General features: G+C 39.7%; 1 protein-coding gene across 1 annotated transcript in view; it reads left to right on the top strand.

Moving 5' to 3' along the window:
* The first annotated feature begins 8809 nt into the window (after window positions 1–8809).
* The window catches only part of DKK2 (dickkopf WNT signaling pathway inhibitor 2), a 96815-nt gene continuing 83110 nt past the window's right edge, over window positions 8810–22514 (top strand). Inside the window, exon 1 of the mRNA XM_060011826.1 lies at window positions 8810–9031. Within this exon, the coding sequence (XP_059867809.1) occupies window positions 8810–9031 (222 nt within the window). The remainder of the gene's footprint in view (window positions 9032–22514) is intronic.

Raw genomic sequence — 22514 nt, 5'->3', positions numbered from 1 at the left:
TTTTTTCAATCTTGGCAATCTGAGATTTGAAAGGTATCACAACCTCTTCATTAGAGGGGTAGATGAATTTGTTTGTCAGTTCTCTTCCATTTAATAATAGTGGTACAAGAATGGCCTTTAAAAACTTTTCTCCAGAAAAGTTACTTTGTAATAATCTCTAGCTCTTCATCTTTCTAACCATGGATATATGTGTGTTACTGCCCTCTGCTACATGAACTTAGACCTCTCTTAGTCTTGTAGACTAATAATAACTATGTAAGATCACTTATTTTTTTAAAGCCCATTTCTAACAGTTAACAGGAGCTCTTATCAGAGAAAAATATCATGATGGGTTGCAATTTCCATCCCCCATATATATGGTCTCAGTTAGAGGCACTACTTAGAGTGGTTTCCTTAGGGACATTTTAACATCAAATGGCCACTGGAAAAGAAATCAGTTGATCATGTCTGCTATATTCAGAAAGCGTGTTACAAATGAGTGACAGTGTACAAATTAACTTAAAATTAACAGTCTTAGGTGTATCTACACTTGGCTAAAGAGAATTAAGAGTGTTGGACTGTAACAAAAATAACTTTTGATCAGAACTTGTAATTGTGAGCATGTTTAATGAGTGAACTCCTAGAATTATGCAGACATATAGAAGAAAAATCATGTAATTCTGTGAACTTGAAAATGGTGCTTAAAAGATTATAAACGTATCTTGACTTTTCATGTTAGAAAGCGTCCCGGTTGGCATACCCCTGACTCCCGTGCTAGCTCCAGTGTAAATTGGAAGGGGGAAAATATGTTCACTATTATAGAGCAATAGGATAGCTTAAAAATTTGAACAATTCTATAACATGATAAGATTATATTTATATAATACATTTTGATACCTAAAAGGCAAACCTGATCAAATATTTAAGAATGTCATTTTCTTGTTAATTAAAATACACATTGGTATTGGAGAACAAGGCTAACCCAATTTTAGAACATGGAAACAGTTGTTACATTCTAGGAGATATTATTTGATCTTAGGTATATACAAATCTGCACATATATTCTTTAGCATTTTAAATCCATAGCGTTTTATGGATTTCAGGTGAGATCGAGCACATTCAGGGTGGTATGGCTGTAGACACATTTTATGGATTTCAGAAGGACCAACTAAAAAAAAAACTAAATGAAATTTGAACTTATTCTAACTCAGATTTCTTAATAATTTAAAGCTAAGTGGTCAAAGTGCACATATATTAAAAAATGATTCCATGAGCAGTTTCAATGAAATCAGATATTCCCTCTGCTTCCACATATTTAGCACTGCCTTGAATGAATTAAAAGTACTGTGATTCTAAGTAACTATTAATTTACTGAGTAAATTGAACAAATCAAATTAAATAAATGGACAAATTAAGTTAGTAACAGAACAACTTGCTGATTGCTAGATCGCTCTATTTTTCCCTTTGCTTTTTTTTTTTTTTTTTTTTTTTTGCGGTACGCGGGCCTCTCACTGTTGTGGCCTCTCCCGCTGCGGAGCACAGGCTCCGGATGCGCAGGCTCAGCGGCCATGGCTCACAGGCCCAGCTGCTCCGCGGCATGTGGGATCTTCCCGGACCGGGGCACGAACCCGTGTCCCCTGCATCGGCAGGTGGACTCTCAACCACTGCGCCACCAGGGAAGCCCTAGATCTCTATTTTTGATGGCCACTTCCTTTTTCTTTGATCTACAACAATTTCATTTTTGTATCATATATACTCCTGTATTTTATTGTTTCCATCTTTCATTAACAAAGTGCTGTTTTTAAATGTAGAAATGATCTTATCTTCTTGGCAAATAGCTTGAATTTTTTTGTGTTCTTTTTCAGGGCCCCAGTGGAAACTTGACAGTCACTTTCAGATGCAGTCAGCTGCATTCATATTCAATTCACCCAGAAGAAGGTGAGGAAGTTAATATCATTAACACAGGTTAGAGGTAAAATGGTAATAGGAAAATTTTTTAAATAACACTTTTAAGTGGACATATGACACATCTCCCACATTGTGTTCAGGAACTCTGGCAGAGTTCCAGAAATGTTACTCTTTCCTCAAATGTTTTATATGCACTGTCTATAAATTCATCTATTATGGGCTGAGTTGTGTGCCCCCTCCCCAAATTCCTATGTTGAAACCCTAACCCCCAGTACCTCTGTATGGAACTGCATTTGGAGATGAGGTTTTTCAAAAGGTAATTTAGTTAAAATGCAGTCTTTAGGGTAGGCCCTAATCCAATATGACATGTATTCTTTTACTAAGAGAATATTTGGACAAAGACAGAGGGATAGCCGAGTGAGAAGAAGGCCATCTGCAAGCCAAGGAAAAAGGCCTCAGAGGAAACCAAACCTGCTGACACCTTGATCTTGGACTTCCAGCTTCCAGAACTGTAAGAAAATACGTTTCTGTTGTTTAAACCCCCCAGTCTCTAGTATTTTGTTATATCAGCCTGGGCAGGTGAGTACACCATCCTTACAGCAGAGAGTCTTGTTTTGGTTTTCTACTCTATGATCATTCACCTTCCAAGAGGCTTTACTATATTGGTCGAAGCTGCAATATATGTACTCATCTACTTGTATTCTTGGTGTTATTTGTAGCCCTTTATCAAGTGATTTATCTTGGCTCTTTTAGAGGAATCAGTGTTAAGTCCTGCTGCAGTGATGCAAAGCCACCTCCATTTTCTTTGGATGAATTCTCCTTTTCTTAGGTGCACTCCACATTGTTGCCATAACTGGGCATCTGTAAGTACAAATGAGGGCCTGCCGTGCTGCAAGTTACTCTTTGCTCAGTATTATTTTAATACTGGACATTGTTTTAAAGGCATGAACTAAGGCATACAAATAAGAGATAATACATGCAATACATGTAAAGTACCTAACAAGCTTAGCACAGAGTTAGCATTCAGTATGTTTTGGTTATTATTATTTTTTTATTATTACTATATCTTCCAAGCCAGTTACCTTTAAAATTCCTTAAACTGATTGAACTTTAATACTTTGAGTTTTTCATACCTCAAGATGTTTTTGAGCATTGGAGCCTATTCCCACAGTATCAAAAGGTACGATCTATTGCCGAATGATCATTGGAAAATAAACTAAACACAATTTACATTCCCTGTTAGCAAGCAGGGTTATGCTTCAAACACAGATTTAAAATTGCCACTTAGGAACATATTTCCTTAGTTGGTGCCAATAGTTTTCCCATTATTTTTCAATCTGTGCCATAATTTGTTTTATAGTTGAAGTTTTTCTATGTTTACTACTCATAGTTTCAGATAACTGACCAGGAACAAACACATTTTACCATGACTGGATTAAATACCCTACCCTACCATTTTTTAATATGCCTTACTTCAAATGACCATATCTGACTAGAAAAATTGTCAGATTTTCAATAGTTTCCCCATCTGAGTAATGTTTATTTTGGCAATAATCTGCAATAATAGCAGGATAGAAATCAATCCATCTTGTTGGCAGGTTGAGTACTCATAGAGTATTTTGCCCAACTCATTGTTGCATCCAAATCTGTGTGGTTGATTAAAGCCAAAAAACCAACCAACACAACCTTCCCCCAAATAAAAACAGTAACAAGATAGACACTTAAAAATTCATGTTGCAGGAGCCCTCTCCCATGAGGTCCTGTCAAAGATAACAGCAGTTCTAACTTCCTTGTCAGACTCCTACAGAACCCTGGAGATCTAAGGAAAAGAATTTGGAAACTACTGGTCTAGATTATCTAAAAGTTGTGTGTTTTGTTGTTCAAGATGAGATTTCTTGCAATGAGCCTCTCTCAAGAATTAAACATATTTTCCAAACCACCAAGTATAGTACTCTTTCCAAAAATGAATCTTGGAACAGCCTGCCAGAGCTCAGCAGTAGGGGTATATGGACCACCAAGAAGGATATGCAGTGTATAGAAGAAGCAGAAACTGTGCATCATAAAGGGAAAGGTTTGGTGTTAAACGTTTGGAGATAATTTCTAATTTCAGTTCTACCTAAGGTCACCCATATGCACAAGAATCAACAGAAGTTTGTCTCCCTGAGTTTCTGACTCTATCATTTGCATGCTTTTTATTAGTTGGGTTCAGTCTGTAAGGGAGGGATTTGTTCAGTAAGTTTCTATCATTTGGGCGGCAGGTAAAGTATTGAGAAGATGACTGATATGTCAAGGATCAAAAATCAAGCCACTGGCTAAGAAATTATGTTTCTGATTGATTTACTCTGAAATAACCTTGAACCATTTCACTTGTGCACGTTTGGGTCAAACACAGCTAGTGCCTCAAATGTGAGTGACGAGGTCTTTTCTTATTCACTGGACCTGTTGTCCAGGAGATCAAGTTGGAAGAGAGTTAACAGGTGAAACTATGGCAGGGATAGAATAGGAGATGCAATTTTTCATATCTTGTATGTAAATTAGTCCTATCAAGAGACACTAAAAATGTTCACAATACCATTGCTAATATTCATTTATCACAAATTATTTAAAATGTAATTGATGCTAACACATGGTACTGTTTTCCCTTAGACAGTGAGAAACATAAAATTCTCATGTGATAAGATCCAAAGTGTGAGTCCTACTAGAATAGAAGACCAGGTAGGCTGGTTTACCATGGAGAGAGGAAGCACACAAAACCATATATTCCAAATCCTTTAAAACCGAAAAATAATGGAGATGTTTCATGTCCATCTTGTGTGAACAAGAAGATTCGTGGGCCTATGGGACCTACTAAAAATTAACGTCCCTTCTCAAGTTTGCCAGAGTACCGTACTTCTTACTTACCTAAAATGACCCAAATGACCACATCTAGTGTCATTTCTCTGCATTTAACCACAGATGTGGGAATATTGTCTCCCTGTGTGCTGCTAAAACGTACATGTAACTTATGAGAAAAGGAAGGACTCTGGGGGACATTCCTAATATTTTTATTCCCATAGTCATATGAATTCAATCCAGCTTGGAAGCTCCAGATACCCTGTGAGAGACTGAGATTGGCAGAATTCAGTGGTGGATGAGAACAGAGGAAGGCTAATGGCAGCAGCTCCTGAGACGGGTAGAGGCAGATTTCAGTAAGTCAAGGCCTTCACAGTGGACCATAAGACTCTCCATGGCCGAGGCCCTGACTTACTCACTTTTGTATCCTCAAGGCCCTAAATCTAATAAATATACAGTGAATAAATGAACAACTGATAAATACACTATTGTGGGAAGTGGTTACTAATGCAGGGAGAGGGCAAATAGGATGAAAAACAAGAATAAGGCAATGAGGTGTACACTTAGCTTACCTTGGCCCTAAGTATTCAGAAGGAAACCAGGACCCAGAAGAAACTGCTGAGTCAGTTGTGGTTTTTCTATGGAACTGAAATCACCCCACAGCTGAGGAGCAAAGAGAAGTGGGAAATGATGGCCAAAGGAGAAAGTGTCCACAGAGGCACTTCCTTCTGGACAAGAGGACCCTATCTTTACTTCTGTACAGTGTTGCTTTTATTGATTTACTCCCTAATGATGTTATACAAAAGGCATAAAAAATCTATTTTTCCAAGTAGAATATGAAGCTTGTCTCTTCATACTTATGAAAACACACATGAGAAAACACATGTGGGATTAAAACAGTAATCCAAAGGATTATGTTTATTTGCAGTTAGTTGATTTTGTGCACGCATACCTACTTGTCCGCATATGGGTTACGTGTGTCTGTTTCTGTCTTCTATACAATGTTACAGAGAGCATTTGGACCATGAATGAAATTAGTTTTTATTTCCTTTTTAGCCTAAGGTGTAGTTGTATATGTTTTAGCATTTGATTCCATAGCGTGATTTTGTTTTATAGAAAAGGGACAATGTTTGTGAAAGTAACTTTCATGTGAACTTTGATTTTTAACTGTATTTGTAAAGTTTGCTTTTGGAACTTGTAGGGTCCTTTGTGAACCTCCGAGATAATCTCTTTATCCTGACATCTAGAGCTGAAGGGTTTCTTGAGAGTACATATGCTGAATTGTACACTATTTCTTTTTAGCATATGACAGGAGTTGGGTTCTGACTGTATGGTATCTTATTTGGGTTGGTGGTAAAGAAAGAGGGAACCAACAGAAACAGGCAAAGTATCTTCAGATTTTCTGTTGATTCATTGGAGTTGTTTCTTCAGCAGCTGGTGGATTCCGACACTCTTCAAGTGGAGGTAGAGTGATTTCTTGCTTACATATTTAGCTCTCTTTTCCTTTTGCTCTAAAATACTCTTGAAAAATATCCAAACCAGTAGGCTCCTAACTTAATTTTCTCCATTTCTCTCATGTTTTCTGTTTGGCAAATCACAATGAAGGCAAAAGATACACCTTTGTGTAAAGTCTAAGCATTGAATCCCAAGTACTTATCTGTAGAGTGTAAGTTAGTCAGTTTCCTTGCCCTCCACTAGTGCCTGGAATGCTTACAAATCCTTACAAATCCATTCCTGGGCACATTTTTAAAAAGTGAAAAAAAAAAATTTTTTTTAACCTGAAAATCTCTACCCTGTGGAAGCACAAGGGAATCCAAAGATAAGAAAACATGCCTGAGGGTTCCTCAAGTTTTAATCACCTCTTGCTTGTGCATTCAAATAGAAAAAAGTCGTTCAGAAAATGAAGAATTCCTGGCAGACAGACAGAACAGGGCAGAGAACTATGCAAAGCTGGTGCAGCCTGCGGGAACCCAGCTACAAATTCACACTTTAGACCTACCTCAGCCCTTTTGGTGGAAAAGAAAGGAGTCACTCCCTAGCAACTGTTGACGGTATACCGCACTGTCCGTGCTGGTGTGTGCCAGGATCAGGTGTGAAAGCTGAGGAACTCATGTCTGAAGATTCTAGAGAGTGTTTAGAAAGAACAGCCTCCTCCCCTAGCTGTTAGCCGTCAAGTTGTACTGCACAGCCTCGATTTCTCTGTGCACAGATGTTAGCGCACCAGAGAAGGAGAAATGCAACAAATTCCTAAGCGCTTGGGTTGCTTTGGAAGCCTTGGCTTTCTACTGCCGCTGAACATCTCCAGTCCCAGAGATTGCCTGGGACAGCCCTCATCTCTTGTCTCCGGCAAGGCTTCGTCGCCTTGCCCAGCGGTTGCCACTGGCGCCCCCAAGCGCCGCACACCCGCGCGCTCCAGCCCTTCTCTGAGCCTCTTTCCCACAGAAGCGAACCGGACCCTGGGAGCCTCGGGTCTCGCAGGAAAGGCTTCGCATGTAATTCCCAGAGGCTAAGGGGCAGAAAGCAGAACCTCCAAGACTCCCTTGCCGCCCCGTTCATTCCTGTCTGGGATTTCCTCTTTGCAAAGGGGGGAGTTGCCTGGGACAGTAAAGATGCCCGGTAGAGCTGTGAGGTTCAAAGCTCGGAAGGTACTCAGGGGACCCCCATTGCTCCCAGCTCCTCAGAGACGTAGACAAACGCTGCTTCTGTGGTGGGGAGGGGGACTGGAGGGTGAAGAGGAGGAGACCAGAAAGTCCTAAACGCCTCTCAGAGGGAGAATAGGAGCATCTTTCCCCCTTCTCCGGTACTTTTCTTCCCAAAGTCCCATTTGGATCGGTTGGGCACTCCCTGGCGCACCAATACAGTACCAGTCTCACACATCCACTGGGAGGCACAGGCTAAAACCCAACTTGAGCATACACAGACCATTAATGCCCAGATGCTCACTTCTTTCAGTCTTCTGTAGGGCTTTCCCAGTGCTCCTCCAGGAGTCAGGGACTGGAGGTGGGTTGGGGAGGGGTGCTGGCGGTCCCGAAGCGAGGTGGCAGCTCGCCCCTCTCCACTTCCACATTTGCCATCCGTTTGTTTGCAAAGGTTCTTCCATCCTCGGGAGTGGCTGGTTGTCAGGAATAATCAGAACCCCGCCTGTTCCTCTGGGGGTGAATCCCATTTCCTCAACTGCTGTCCGGTGGAAGGGCAGTGGGAGGGGGCGAGGGAGAATCAGGCGGGGAAGCCGCAGGGAAAAGCGAAGAGGGGGGCGGGAACGTGGGGGGTGATAGTGATTGTCACTATTGAATTGGGGGCGGAGGGAAAAAAAAAAAAACCCATTGTGGGAAGCTATAAAAAGCAAAGGGGGCGGCGATGAGAGAGCAGACGCAGAGAGGGAGACCGCGTGGAGCGCAAGACAGTTCCCAGGGCATCGCGGCGTCCCTGGCAGCGCTTGGCTGTTGCAGGGCTGTGAGCCGGAGAACAACGCTTCGGGGCGCCTGTGCGTGCGCGCGTGCGGGACCTTGGTTGGCCTCAGACCTCAAGGGTCTTGTCCGGGGGCGGTTCCTGATCCCCCATATAGTGCCCGCTAACTTTGAAAAGGAGGACTTATGTCCTGCAAAGGTTGAGACATAAGGGGTAGGGAAGGAAAAGAGGAGAGAAAACGCAACAGAGGCCGAAGGAGAAGGAACTAATGTGGACCTCCTGAGCAGCTGGGAGGAGGACTGGACCGCGGAGAACCGGGCGGGACCTCGGAGGTGCGGGGCAAGGAGCAAAGGAAGCGGTGCGGGCCGTGGCGCTGGGGCTTCTTGCACCTCGGGTCACGCCTCCTTGGCAAGAAGGCGCCTCGCCTTTGATTGCTTCCAGTTACTGCAGAACTTCCTGTCCTGGCGGAGAAGCAGGTCTTGCTTGGGTCGCGCTCCCTCCCGGTCTGAGGCGTGAGACTGAGTTCACACGGTGCTGGGCCCCCAAAGCCAAGTGGGGTTGGGGGAAACAGAGTCTGCGAGTCCCGGCGCCCCGCGCGTAGGACCCCGTGTTGGGGTCCTCCCTCCCTCTGTACCCGCACCCTTGCGGGCTTTGCCCCTTCCTGGGGACCCCTCGCCAGGCGATGGCCGCGTTGATGCGGGGCAAGGACTCCTCCCGCTGCCTGCTCCTACTGGCCGCGGTGCTGATGGTGGAGAGCTCCCAGTTCGGCAGCTCGCGGGCCAAACTCAACTCCATCAAGTCCTCTCTGGGCGGGGAGACGCCAGCCCAGGCCGCCAATCGATCTGCGGGCACATACCAAGGACTGGCTTTCGGCGGCAGTAAGAAGGGCAAAAACCTGGGGCAGGTAGGAAAATACCCCCAATGCACTCCTCATTAGGAGAGGTAGGGACCGGCGCTCTCCGACACTTCGTTTGCCTTTGCCCCCGAGTGCGCCCCCAGGTGTGGCGCGCAGGACGGCTGGGGAGGGGTTCGCAGATGCACGTCTGCACTGGTGGGGGTGGCTGGGTGACTGCGAGTGCTGGAGGGTGTGGAGCGGGCGGGGGAGGGTACTTTTTCATCTTTGCTTGGGGATATGATGGGCATGTATGGAGATCTAGTGCGTACAGATGGGGGAAAGGGCCGGAATGGTCCTTCTCCACATTTAACACAGTGGATGTCGAGGATGATCTTAATAGCTAACACACAGCAACTATTATGTGTCAGGTACTGTTCTAAGCGTTTTACGTATATTTAATCTTCACAACCCTATGAGCTGGGCGCTGTTACTATCCCTATCCTGCAAATGAACAAACTTAGGCACCGAGTAGAAGCTCTTTGCCCACGGCACACAGTTAGTGAAAGTGGCAGAGCGGGATTTGAATCCGGACAGTCTGAGTCCAGTTTCTGGGCTCTTAACTGTCTCATTTCACAATCCGAAGAGGGAATTTACTGTTTTTCAGGTTCTCCTTCCTTCCCAGCCACTTTCTCATTTCCATGAAGTAAGGTCACATACAGAAAACTTCAATAAACATGCATTTCTCACTCCTGGATATAAATCATCCTGGAGGAAACAAAATAACGAAGCGACAATAGCAGTATCATAGTTACGGAGGACCAGGGTGCCTGGGAAATAGCAAGGAAAACTCCCGAGGTTTATTTTCCAGAGGGAACTTTCCACGAGCATCTTTGTTTCTCTGTCACATAGACAGATAGATTGACAGTCATGCAAACAGTTACACAAACAGACACAGAGAGACACGAGTGCGCACACTCTGCACCCACTGTGGCCAGCACACAGCGGCCAGGAGAGGGGGCCCTGCGGGCACTGGGAACCACTACAGCTCCCCCTTCCGCTCCTTTTTTGCGAAGCCAAAACCGAAAGCCAGTTTGCCAAGCAGCACGGGCACAGCCACAGCACAACTGTCAACCCATAAAGGCGGCTCATTGCCCCACAGATCCTGGGTTTCCTTGTTTTATGAGAGGATCCTGCTGCAGCTGCTGTGCACGCTCTCGGCGTCCTCCGCTGCCCCTGCCCCCAGCGTCCTCCACTGCCCCTGCCCCCAGCGCAGGCGGCAGAGCGAAGGTTGACAACCAAGGCTGTCCTGAATGGACAGCGAGGGAAGATTCTGCTCCGCTTGGCCCCCTAGTGCCCTCTCACGGGGAGAGTTTTGCTCGTTTTGCAGTTCCAGAATGCTTCCTGGGCTTTGAAATGTCAAACATTTCAGCTATCCTCTCAAAGGAATACAAAGCCTGCAACCACAGTAATTTTTTTTTTAAGTCTCAAGAGAAATAAACTATACATCTGCATACACACTACATGCATACATGTCCTGTGCATATTCTCACACATGTGTACATATCTCCATCCACACTTACAAGACCACTCTCATTCCGTTTTTCTCTTCCTTGGGAAACACCCTGCCATTTTCAATAGGAATGGACTTGTCTTAGAAGTCCATAATGTTATGGGTCAAAGATTAGAAAGAAAGGATGCTCTCAGTCCAAGTCATTAGATTTTTTTCTAATGCTACTGACTTCAAATTCAACCTTATCAGTTGCTGAAAAGAGCTGGGTTTAGTTTAGCCAAGAACAGAGGGATGGACCCAATAATCTTTGAGGTTCCTTTTGACTCTAATCCATGTACATTCTGTGAGTTTCTGCAAAGGGCTTTCTGTTTCCGTCACCATTGGGTAACACCTGATGTTCCTCAGTCAAATTATCAGTTATGTCAGCACTGCCGCTAGCCATAGGGTTACATGGGTTAGACTGTGAGATGCATCCCAGCACCTGGCTTACCCTTTATGTTTTGGTAGCATATCTGTATATAAATATGTATAAAATAGGTGTGCTTATTTCTCTATCTCTCCAAATATCTGCTCCTTAAAGAGGTTGTGACTCTGTTTTGCATGTCTTCAAGTTGAAGATTGATTTATTTTATAAATGAGTTGAATTTTTTTTTCTTTTTTGAGTTGAATGTCTTGTACGCTTTCCATAACTTAGTGGTCCTATGGAATATATTTCATTATATTCACTTAACTATAATACAGGATCCTTAAAATTTGACATTGGGTTTGTGAGAAAATTACAACTTATTAGAGACAATGGTAACAGAGAATTGAAACATTAAGTTGACTCAGTAAGATAGCTGGGAAATAAAAGGATTATCTTTTGTATATTCTAGCTTCTCACTTGTTTATTGGGTGATCTAAAATGTGTACTGTTATGAAGGAAGAAACAGAAAAAATCTTTCTTCTTTGAAGTAGAAAGAGGAATTGTTTGAATATTTATGGCTCTCTTTATCTTCTTTCTTCCACTAGTTATGTGGTTACCAAAATTCTTAGTACTCTTATTTTCAATAATGGAATGGAAATTAGAAAGACTATTCAAAACGGAAGATGCCACATCCTTTTATGGAGAAAAACTTTAGAAGTAAAATGTAGCTGAACTGCATTCTTATCCATCATAACATGATTGATTGAGAAAATTTGTAAATAAGATGCCAACTGATAAAACTAGCTAATTATGTAGTGTCATCCTTAGGCCTATTAAGTCTGGTTGTCTCCCCGTCCCCAATCTTTGATTGATGATACTGAACTGTATGCATTTCAGAGGTACAGGAACCAGAGACTGTAAGATATAACTTCAAGTAGGCATATCAGAAACTTAGTCTTTGGTCTCCTTTTCCTTAAGTGAAAACTGAATAATGGTCTGTTTTTCCTGATTTACTTTCAGAATAGAGAATTAAAATAAAAACTTTATTGCGATTGCAGAAGAAATTACTGAAGAAATTTAATAATTCATTAACCTACAAAAGTGAAAATGAGACTAAATTGGCGCCAGGGTTTTCTTGATTCTCTGTAGCTGATTTCATATGAAGAAAACATTCTAATTAGTAGGAATTCTACTTGTCCTGTCAGCAAGGTGAATCATTTGTAAATCACTTCTGGAGGAGTAGCCTTTGAATTTCAGGAAAGATTTAGAGGACGCTCAGAGAAAATGAACTGTTCTCCAGGGGTGTTAAAATTCTCATTCTTAGGTTTGCTTTCAAAGACGCAGTTATGAGTTATGATTGGAAACTGACATCGAAAATTGAATTCATGCAGGTGAATCGATACAGAAGTAGCAAAAATTATTTGGCTGAATTATTCACATTAATGTTTTAATTTGACTTTCCTTTTGCATCTATTATTAATGTGTTTTAAAAGGTAGTGTGTGTATTTATATGTATATGGGATAAATTAGATTGTAGGACTGTTACTAACATATATAACAATATTTATATATCTCAATTTCTAAAGAGACTTGCAAATTTTCTAAATCAAAAGTATTATTAAACAAAATATTCAATATCATGCACTTAAATATATTCTGATCAAGTACATTGTTGTTCAACATCACCTCTGGAGCGTGAGGTATCAATTTTTACAGGCCACCTTAAAGACAGATTTTTAAAAAATAAAGCAATTTATAAAATTAATTTACCCTTGAAATGAACAGTGATTTTTCTTTTTTGAGAATGAAAAACCTTTTGCATGTGTTTGTAATAGCTTCTTTTAGTCTTTACCCCTTACTTCGTCTTAGACTGGCAGATTAATTTGAACGCAATGCTGTATGATTTTGAAATATTTTTAAAAGTTATGATGAGAACTGTGGAAAATGATTATATTTTAAAGGTAGATAAGCTTCCTGGCATGTGTCTCCAAAATGAAGGTGAAACTGGTAATGTAAATTCAGATTCCATTATTTTCTGATATAACTTTGATGCTTGAAGGACGGTGGTTTGGATGAAGTTATGTTGTGAGAAAAGAACGCCTGACATACATTGAAACAGAAGCTTGAGGACGTTGCTTAGAGAACACTCATATTTGTATATTGCATTTTCTTTAATAAAAATGCTGTATCTATTGGCATGCAAAAACACTCATAAATATGCTCATTGAAAAAACTATATACCCTATTTTCTGTAGGTGATTTCTTCACTTTCTAAAATTATCCATGACTTTTTTTTTTTTCTTAAAACCCCAGTCCAACTTTCCCCTGCTAGAGGATAAATATTTGCTACCTCCTCTGGACATCAACTGACACTAAACATAATCAGGAAAGAAAATCAGTTTTTAAATTAAATGTTTCAAAATAAAAAAATATTTGAACTAATCTACACTACACTACTTCTTTTCTTTCACTGTGGATAGTAGAGAATTGACGGTTGATACAAGTGAAGGTTACCTCGTGAATAGCAAGCAAAGTATTTTAATGATAATCTAAGTAGGGGTATCCATCATTTTATTTCTGTGCTAGAGGAGAGAGAGTAAAGGACAAGGTTACTTAAACTCACTCCATCTGTGACTTTGACCCTACCACAGTCTTCCTTAGCGCTCCCCTCTGATACATATTCCTTCCTGGGATGTTTCAACTCTTACAATTTTTAAAGTAGAGAAAGCAACGTAACAGAAAGGTAACATGTATTCTGTTCTAGGAGAATATTGCTGCTTCCTCTTCTTTTCCCTGCACAATCGTTTTGTGTACATTAAAATGATCTGTTAAATTATAGAGGCCTTTATCATACTCAATATATTTACTATTTTAGACTCAGTCTCTTCTGGCTGTTCATTCTTTGGTATTGATGTAACATTGAAATGGATTACAATCTTATTTCTGTCTGTGACTCCCTGAATGCCCTTTTAAGTCGTTTTATTTCGTTATACCTCTAGTCACTTGTACTCATCCATGAAAAGGAGATAAAGCTGCTCCTAGTTAATTATTCAATCATTGAAAAGATTTATACGATATTTATATTCCTCTTATTCAGTCATATTTAAAAAAAATCTGAAGCAGCCCTCAAAACAAAATTAATAAAAATTAATAGATAGATTTTTGTGTTGTGTAGGATTGCTTTAAGATTACATAGAAAGATTAAATATGGAACGTATAAGAAAAGTTTAGTATTACTATTTAAGGAAAGCAGAAGTTACTTTTTTTCTTTCTCTGTCCCCACTTTCTGGGAATGAGAGAACAACATATTTATCTCTAATTGTTGGGTGTTTTTTTTTTTTAGGATAAATATAAACCATTCTCCCAAACACAGAGGTCAACTGATATAAAATATGGGAGATTTTTTTTGATAGGAACATCTGTCCACAGGAGGAAAGTCACCATCCAAATATTTTAAATTGTGGCTTCCCAATGAGTCTCTCACGCTAACAATTTTGGGTTATTGCCCACTTCTTTGGGTTCGAATCAAGGAAGGAAGGCCATGAATAACACCAACATCTAATCAGGGTCCTCAGGGAGAGTTCATCCCATGAATCCTTGTCTTAGTAATGGTAAGTTAAATCAGAAACCTTTAAGGCGGAAGGGATTTCAGTATCAGATATAAATTGCTGTATTTTAACTCAGTTTATGCAGCACTAAAAACAGAATTATTATATTCTAACTTTTATCCACAACCAATGAACCTGAATAGGAGACTATATTTGGGGATCTTAATACTAGCTTAGATTTATCTATGTGCTTCAAATAAATGTAGAAATAAAACCAGCAAAACACGAAAGTAGTAAATATTTTTAAAAGTTACACATCTCTCTTCCATAGTTAGATAAAAGGGACAAATACGCATCAGATATCCTTTAAGATATATCACAGCGGCTAATTTAATTGGGTGATTCTACTTATGTATTATAATTTGCCACACACAATAGCTCAAATTTAAATATTTCATTATCATGCAACATTTTAACTGTCCCAACCTGTCTAAAGCAAACAAATTAAAATCAATGAATGAATAAGTGCATTAAGTGGCAAAACAAAGCATCACAGTTAGGGGGAGAGACTTCTTAAAGGGGTGGATCCCTCCAAATATCTCCTAAAAAATGTTAGCTCTCCATATTATGCTTTACCATGTGGAATAAGAATGTTCTTTCTTCCCAGGACTAGGAGAAAAGAGTGATTCTCAGATATTATTTCCTTAAACTGGCTTGCAAATAGTTATAGCACACATCAGCTTATAGTAAGAGGTTCCATTTATTGATTATTTACTCTATGCCAGGCACTGCTCCAAATGCTTCATTTGAATTAACTTTTTAATTCTCTCGGCAGCCTTTGGAGCAAGTCCTAACATCATCCTTATTTTTATAAATGATAAAACAATAATTCTCCTGAGACACAGAAAGGTTATGCAATTTGTACAAGTCACACAGCAGTAAGTGGAGAAAGCCAGAATACGAACCTAAGCGATCTAGTGTCAGAGCCTGCATATTTAACTACCAGACCATGCGCTACAATATACAATATGGACACAATATCCGTACAGTGTGGACTTAAGAGGAAACATGGACCTTTATTTTATTCTTCCCTATTCTATATTCTAATGACATGGATATAACTCTACGTTCATTAAAACCATAGCAAAACCCAAACCCTCTGTTGATGCCAATTGCTACTCTGAGTAACCAAAGTATGATAGTTCATGGGTACAAAGGCACGCACATAGTAGTACACTAGTTTCATCTCTGACTTTACTTGCCTCCCTGCCAGGGAGAATTCACTGTCAACAAGGAAAACACACACACACACACACACACACACACACACACACACACACACACACACACACACACACACACACACCTCTTCCTTTCTCTTACTCTTTCCCATTAAATTATTGCGTTGCCCCAAATAGAAGGGAATGCTATTGCATAGATCCTATTTTTCTCTTTTTTTCTCATGGTAACCACCATACAGTCCCCAGTACCCATCACCTTGCATCTAAGTGACGCCACGTGCCCACTGACATCAGCAAAGTGGAGGTCTTCTCAATGGTTTCTCTCCAGTGGCTTGAAGTGGGTCTGGCTGGCATCCCTCACATTCTGATCAGATTGGGGGAAGCTGTCTAGGTTTAGAACCTGCTATGGCTTTTGTTTTTTCTTGACTTTTGACCCCTCCGAGCTGCCTTTCAGAGAATCAGTCGATCTGTAGCAGCACTGCAGCACTACGGCTTCCTAACAGAATTCCTAGGGGAATTTTTCCAAATTTCAGCTGGCTAGCTTAATGTCTTTGGAAAAGCCACTTAACCTCTGGTCTTTTTTAAAAAATCTGTAAAATAGGATAACAGTAGCAGCCATAATAGTAACAATACTCATCTTACTGGGCAACAGGGAGGAAGAGGAAAGGGCACTTAGTCATTGAACTGATGTCATTATTACTATTACCATTACAGAAATAAGTAAGGTCACGTGCTCCTGCACGAACTAGAAAGTGGCTGCTTAATTTTCCCCACCAAGATGGGAAGGCGTAACTAAATGAATGCATGTGATGTACATGAAGGAAACAAATGAACTCAGTTATACCCAGGCCAAGAATTGTAAAGCAGAACAAAACAAGACAAAATAAACACACACACACAGATGCACACATGCACACATATGCTATCATGTTTCTTGCACTGATTGTCAGAATTAAAAGGGATGTAAGTCAGTGCTGTCTTGTAAAACTTAAGCAAAATAGCACTAAATTGAAAATTGATGAAATTACACAGAAGCAAGGGTATAGCAGACATTAAAAATACAACCACAGTAAGGAGAGGTCCTAAAAACGATGGCAATATTAGTTATTTAAACATGGGGACCAAAATAATTGAACCACATGTTATAGTCTGCTGCCAACACCATTCATTTGATATTCTCCAAAGTAAGACAGCCTATGCCAAGGCAAGCTTCTTGACACTTTCTGCACAGTGCCTGGAGCCCAAAGGGCTTGCTGAGAATTTGGAAGACTTAGAACTCTCTTTGAGTGTCAGACTGTCCTGCTAAGAGGACTCAGAAATTTGGAGCTCATTATTCTCGTTCCATTCCCTTTACTTGTTTGTTTGTTTGTTTGTTTGTTTTGAGTTCTTTTTTCATGATTCAGATAATTTGGAAATATTTTAATAATGTTAAATTGAGAGTGAAAGTCATCTCACTGAAGTATGTGATAAAGTTCTTTTAACATACTGGGTACAAACTATTTGCCAATAAGAGTTTCTATCTGGTAATGAACTAAAAAACTTGATTCAAGTGGGAGGACGGGGAAAATTGTCATTTAAAACCAACTGAAATGACAGCTCACATTCAAAGAATAGTCTTCACTTGCTCATTGTAACTTCATCTTAACCATTTGGAATTTGGCACTGTGAACAAGCGCTGTGTTAATCTGTCACTTGAAAGCCAAAGTCTTTTTTCCAGTAACCATCCTCTGTACTCTGTTGTCTGTCTTTTATACCTAATATAGCCCCTTCCTCCTGTAATATTACGTATTTTTCTTTTCCTCTCTGGTTTGTTCCTCTTTATTTCTTTCACTGATTCCTCCACAACCTTCTGCCCATAAACGTGGGCATTCCTTCACATTCTCTCCCCAGTCCTCTTTTCTTTCTGTTCCGTGTTTTTTTCTTTGCTGACATTATTTCCTTCTTTGAAATCATTTGTCACATATGCAGATGTTCGTGGTAAAAACTCCTGAGCCCCCTTGCCTGCTCAACTGTTTTGAAGTCCTTTCAGAAACAAAAATTCTCCATATCAAAAATTAAACCATTTACGGTTAACTACAAATTGTCAGGAGTCAGGCAACCAAGTCTTTATGATTTCTCATTGCTATCAAAAAAGTCTGCTAAAAAGTGCCCCGGGTTAGAGTAGTGCAGGCCACAAGAATCAAGTCTGATTGCCCCAACTTCTCTTGCTCTTTTCCCTTTCATCACTTACTGAACATGAAATAAACCTGTGTAGGTTCCTATCAAGACAGGTGCTTTTGTTTCTTGAACTCTATTTATTTGAATGCTTTGGATGTAAAGGGCCTCCAGTTTTTTTTCTCTGTGATGGACTTGTTACATCAACTAGTGTCTGATGAGAATATGCAAGTATCTATTATTTATGCTCATGAAATGTTACATATTATAATATGCAATACATATTTTAAGCAGTATGTAATGTTTGTTTTTATAGCTTGAACTACGCACTAAAGAGTAATTGTTGGCTACTTGCTATTTTATAAATAATTACTAATTTCTAGTGTAAAACGCTTCCTTAATATTTATTTTCCACCTGATAGACTCTTAAAATTGCTTGCCTCTTTAATAATTGAATAAGAGGATTCTTCGTGTGCCTAATAATTATTAATCAAGATGGAGAGCTTTATAGAAAGAAACAAGAGAACCTTTTATCTACAAGTTTCAAGAACTTGTACAAGAGACTAAAGTGGGCATAGTTATAGCTGGGAGATACATTAGAAATCACCTAGTTTAACTCGCTCATTTTACATACGAGGGAACCAATTTAGGAGATGGTCATGATCTGCCCAATGTACTACAAATAATGCCTGTGACAAAGGAACTTCTGCTGGAACTTGGATCTTCTGACTTCTGACACAAGCCTTTCAAATGATAACAAAGCTCTGTAGAAGAATTAAATTCAGTTGATTAAAAAACTGATGGGAGATATTTTTTCAGCTCTAAATTTGTGTATGTCAAAATGTATTAGGAAAGAATACAATGTCATGATTCCAACGGTGTCAGTAGGATTTAAGCAAAATTAATGAAAGGATGTGGCTTTGACTACATTATCCTTGCTTGCTTTTTCATTCATAATACCTTAATAAGCCTGGCTAAAGAGAATCTGTACCAAAGAAATATATTTTACATTGGATCAAGTACACATACGTATACACATACACACACACACACACCCCGTTGAAAAAAAAGTTTCAACAATAAATACTTTTGAGATGCAGTGAGCCTTTAAGTCCTTTCCTTCTATTCTGCTCTGCACTATTCTCTTGTTCTGTTCTCTTTGCTCTCTCTCTTTTAAATACTGGTCATTGCTTATAGAAATGACTGATCAAAACCTGTGGTTTGAAAAACCACTGACTCATTTGCTACTGCCCTTACCCTGAGGGAACGCAGGGCATTATGCTCAGAGATTGGTAGTACTTGAGGAATCAGCCCCAGTGCGGGGAGATAGAAAGCAGAGGCAGGCGGGTTTTCATGGAGAGAAGCATCCGCCATCTCAGACCTCTCCCACTTTCCCTTCTGCAACTGCATGGCAGCCTCTGGCCTAGATGTGGTGGAACTCTTCATCTTGGGTTGTGCCTAACCTCTGGCTCTCTCTCTACTTCCAGGAGTAACTGACTTATAACAATGCTGTGTTTGGTCCTTGGATGTTTCCTGTTAATTAATTTCCATGTTAATCTGTTATCCCACATTAGTATTGTTCTTTCTGGGTGTATGCCATGTGTAACATCATACTTTATTTCTAAGAATATGCAGTTGAAGATGGCTACAGTTTCTACATAGGACAGCAGATGAGCTTGACAGAGCCTGGGATAAAGATTCAGAAGACCTGGTTAGCCTATTTTTTAATATACTGGACATTGAAGAAATCATCTAACACCTTTAAGCCTTAGTTTTCTTATCAGTAAAGTGGGAACTGTGACAATGGTGTCTTTTCCTACCTCTTTGCCAAAACTAAAATATTGTTTATTTACATTGCATCATTAGAGGTTGTGTTATGTAAAACAAAATTAAGGCCTTTCCACTCTGAATTTATGAAAGACAAATCTGAATTAGACAGAATCAACCCAAGAATGAGTTATTCGAGTTGGATTTTATGATTCTGTTTCTGTTTTGAGTTATTTCAGCACCCATTCTATTCTGTTCCTCCACCTTACCTGTAGGAAGATCTTGTCCACTTTACCTAACACAACCCCTCGAGTTATTCGAGTTGGATTTTATGATTCTGTTTCTGTTTTAAATTCAGTTTCTGTTTTGACAGATTGCCTTTATTTTTTTAGGGAAGAAAGACTGAAAGTGGAAGGTTTTTTGGTTTTGTTTCCTTTCTTTGCCTATTTGTCTTGATTTTCTTGTATTTCATCAAAAATTTCAGTACCAGTAGTAATTCTTCCACATTTCTTATTAGAACTTAGTGGTATTATTATTATTTTTATTCTTGCAGGCTACAAACAGCCTGCTATTAGAATATCCTGCCTATGACATTCAAGAAGAGCCCTGTGTGTTTTTATTCTATCATGTATGGGATGTGTTAGTGTTTATATATTTTTAAAACATCTTGGAAAGGCATTATAAGGGCCTCAATAATAGAAGTAAATGTATTTTTAAAGCTCTAAAACTAAACTTGAGTGTCATATTTTGGGCACATTATAGATTACAGGGTTCACAATGGATAAAGTTCAGAGAAATAGCCAATTATAAAGTCAAGCTGTAGGGGTGTGAGATCACGTGAACTGTGACAGACAAAATATATTTTGCCACAAACTCTCCAACAGGAGAGTGGGTATTTTTCAAAGCTGGTGAAAACATATTATTGTTTTCCTAAGTAGGCATTTCCTAATGAACAGTGTAGTAGTTCTGATCTTTCACGTTCCACCTGCAGGAATCTCACCCAAACATTTGTCCAAGCTAGAAACAGTCTAGGCTTCCGGCTTGCCATCCCTGCTCCTAGGCAATTATGCTCTAATTGATAGGATTCTACTTCTTTTTTAATATTGATCTCTTTTGTTGTTTTACTGTCATCCCAACTGCCATTGCCTTGATTCAGACCATTATCATTTCCCAGTGTAACATTACAATTTTGTGGTATTTTTGTGCTTCTCCAAACCATCCTCCACACTGCTTCTAAAGTGAGCTTTCTAAAGTAAAAATCTGATAAGGGTCCTCTGGAAATGTTCACTTCTAGAGCATGAAGTCTAAACTTCTCAACTTGGCACACAGTGTCATCAATTATCTCATTTCTCTTACTTTGTCCCTGGGGCCACACAGCTGATGAGTGGCAGAGCTGGGATTTAAAGCCAAGCAGTCTTACTTGAGTCTGTCTACTTAATCATGCTATGTTGCATCCGCCTATACATTGGAGGCCAGAGAATCCAGCTAGAGACTTTTTATTGGTATGTTTTAGAATTCAGACGTGATTAAGTGCTTCTGGTCAGCCAGTCAACTTGTTAATTGCTTACTTACTTCTTAGATGTATTAGATGCTATGATCACAGTCAACAAACATTTATTAGACACATATGTTATGCTGGGCCCTTGGTATAAGTAGCCGTAAAAACAAGTGTAGTGTATTTGAGGAATCCAGTTGGAATTTTCAGGTTGAAAGAGGATCCCAGATATTGTCCAATTCAGGCCTCTATTTTCAATACAGTATGAGAGCTGAGCAATTTGGTGAGTTTTCCTTTTTTTAAAGATTTTTAAGGATGAATACTTGTATCTCTTAGTTCTCTAGTTAACCTTAATTTTGTTAAGAATGGGAACATTCTGCTCTCTGCTGTCAGTGAAGCATGGACAAAACAAAGCTGGCTATCAGTCTCTAGGTAAAAACACTTCCTCATTAACAGAAAATGTAATCAAGCTATTTGAATCATTTTTCATGGAGTATATACTCTGGTTCCCTTGATGAGCTGTCAGGATGCCCTGGAAGAGTAAGACTGTATTCATCAGAAGTCAAGAAATGGTCTGACATGCTAGACATTATGGTGATAATAATGTCACCATAGTAAAGAGGTGGTGCCTGCCTTTTCTTTTCCAAATATTTTGGAAGGAATTAAATTTTGATTTTTTTTTTTCCTTTGTAAATGCGTCACTGCTCCCTGAGGAAGTCCGATCCTAGTTTCATTTACAAAGCACTAAGGAAACATAAGTGGAAAGAGGCAGGTTTACAAGGAATAAGAAGCATGGTAAGACATAACAAGGTTGCACTAGTAGGAGGGTAGGAGTCTGGTGACTTCAGAACAGACGGTAGAGGGGTTGTGTTAGGTAAAGTGGACAAGATCTTCCTACAGGTAAGGTGGAGGAACAGAATAGAATGGGTGCTGAAATATATCAAAGCAAGTATGTGATAAATGTGCAAGTTTAAAATGATGTCATAGATTTTTTTAACAAGCGCGCTCAAACATTATTTTTCCAAATTAGTCACTGCAGAAAACTCATTCCTCTGATACTGTCATTTAGACCTTTCTTTTGAAACTAACTTCAGAAGTAGTTTACATGTTTATTTATTTTAGGCCATAATTTTATGACCATAAACCAGATAATATATATTGACCAACACATCACATTCAAAATCCTTGGCTCTGAGTGGCTTTGTGTTATTTCCATAAACGAAATATCCCACAGAAGGTGAGGATGTCAGTCAAAGAAATGTAGTGTACTTTCTGAAAACAATTCCAAAAAGTTCCAAAAGGCATTCTGAGTCAGTATTGCGGTTATAATTATAAACGTTTCAATGTTGATTGCTTTAAGGTGGTATACCCTCAGTTTGGTTGATAGTCTTAAAAAAAAAATCTGTAATATTATCTTGTAACCGGGTCCTC

Source organism: Delphinus delphis, chromosome 5 (genome assembly GCF_949987515.2).
Source record: "Delphinus delphis chromosome 5, mDelDel1.2, whole genome shotgun sequence".
NCBI classification, from domain to species: Eukaryota; Metazoa; Chordata; class Mammalia; order Artiodactyla; family Delphinidae; genus Delphinus; species Delphinus delphis.
The sequence above is the reverse complement of the archived record's forward strand: the minus strand, read 5'-3'. Positions and strand labels throughout refer to the sequence as shown.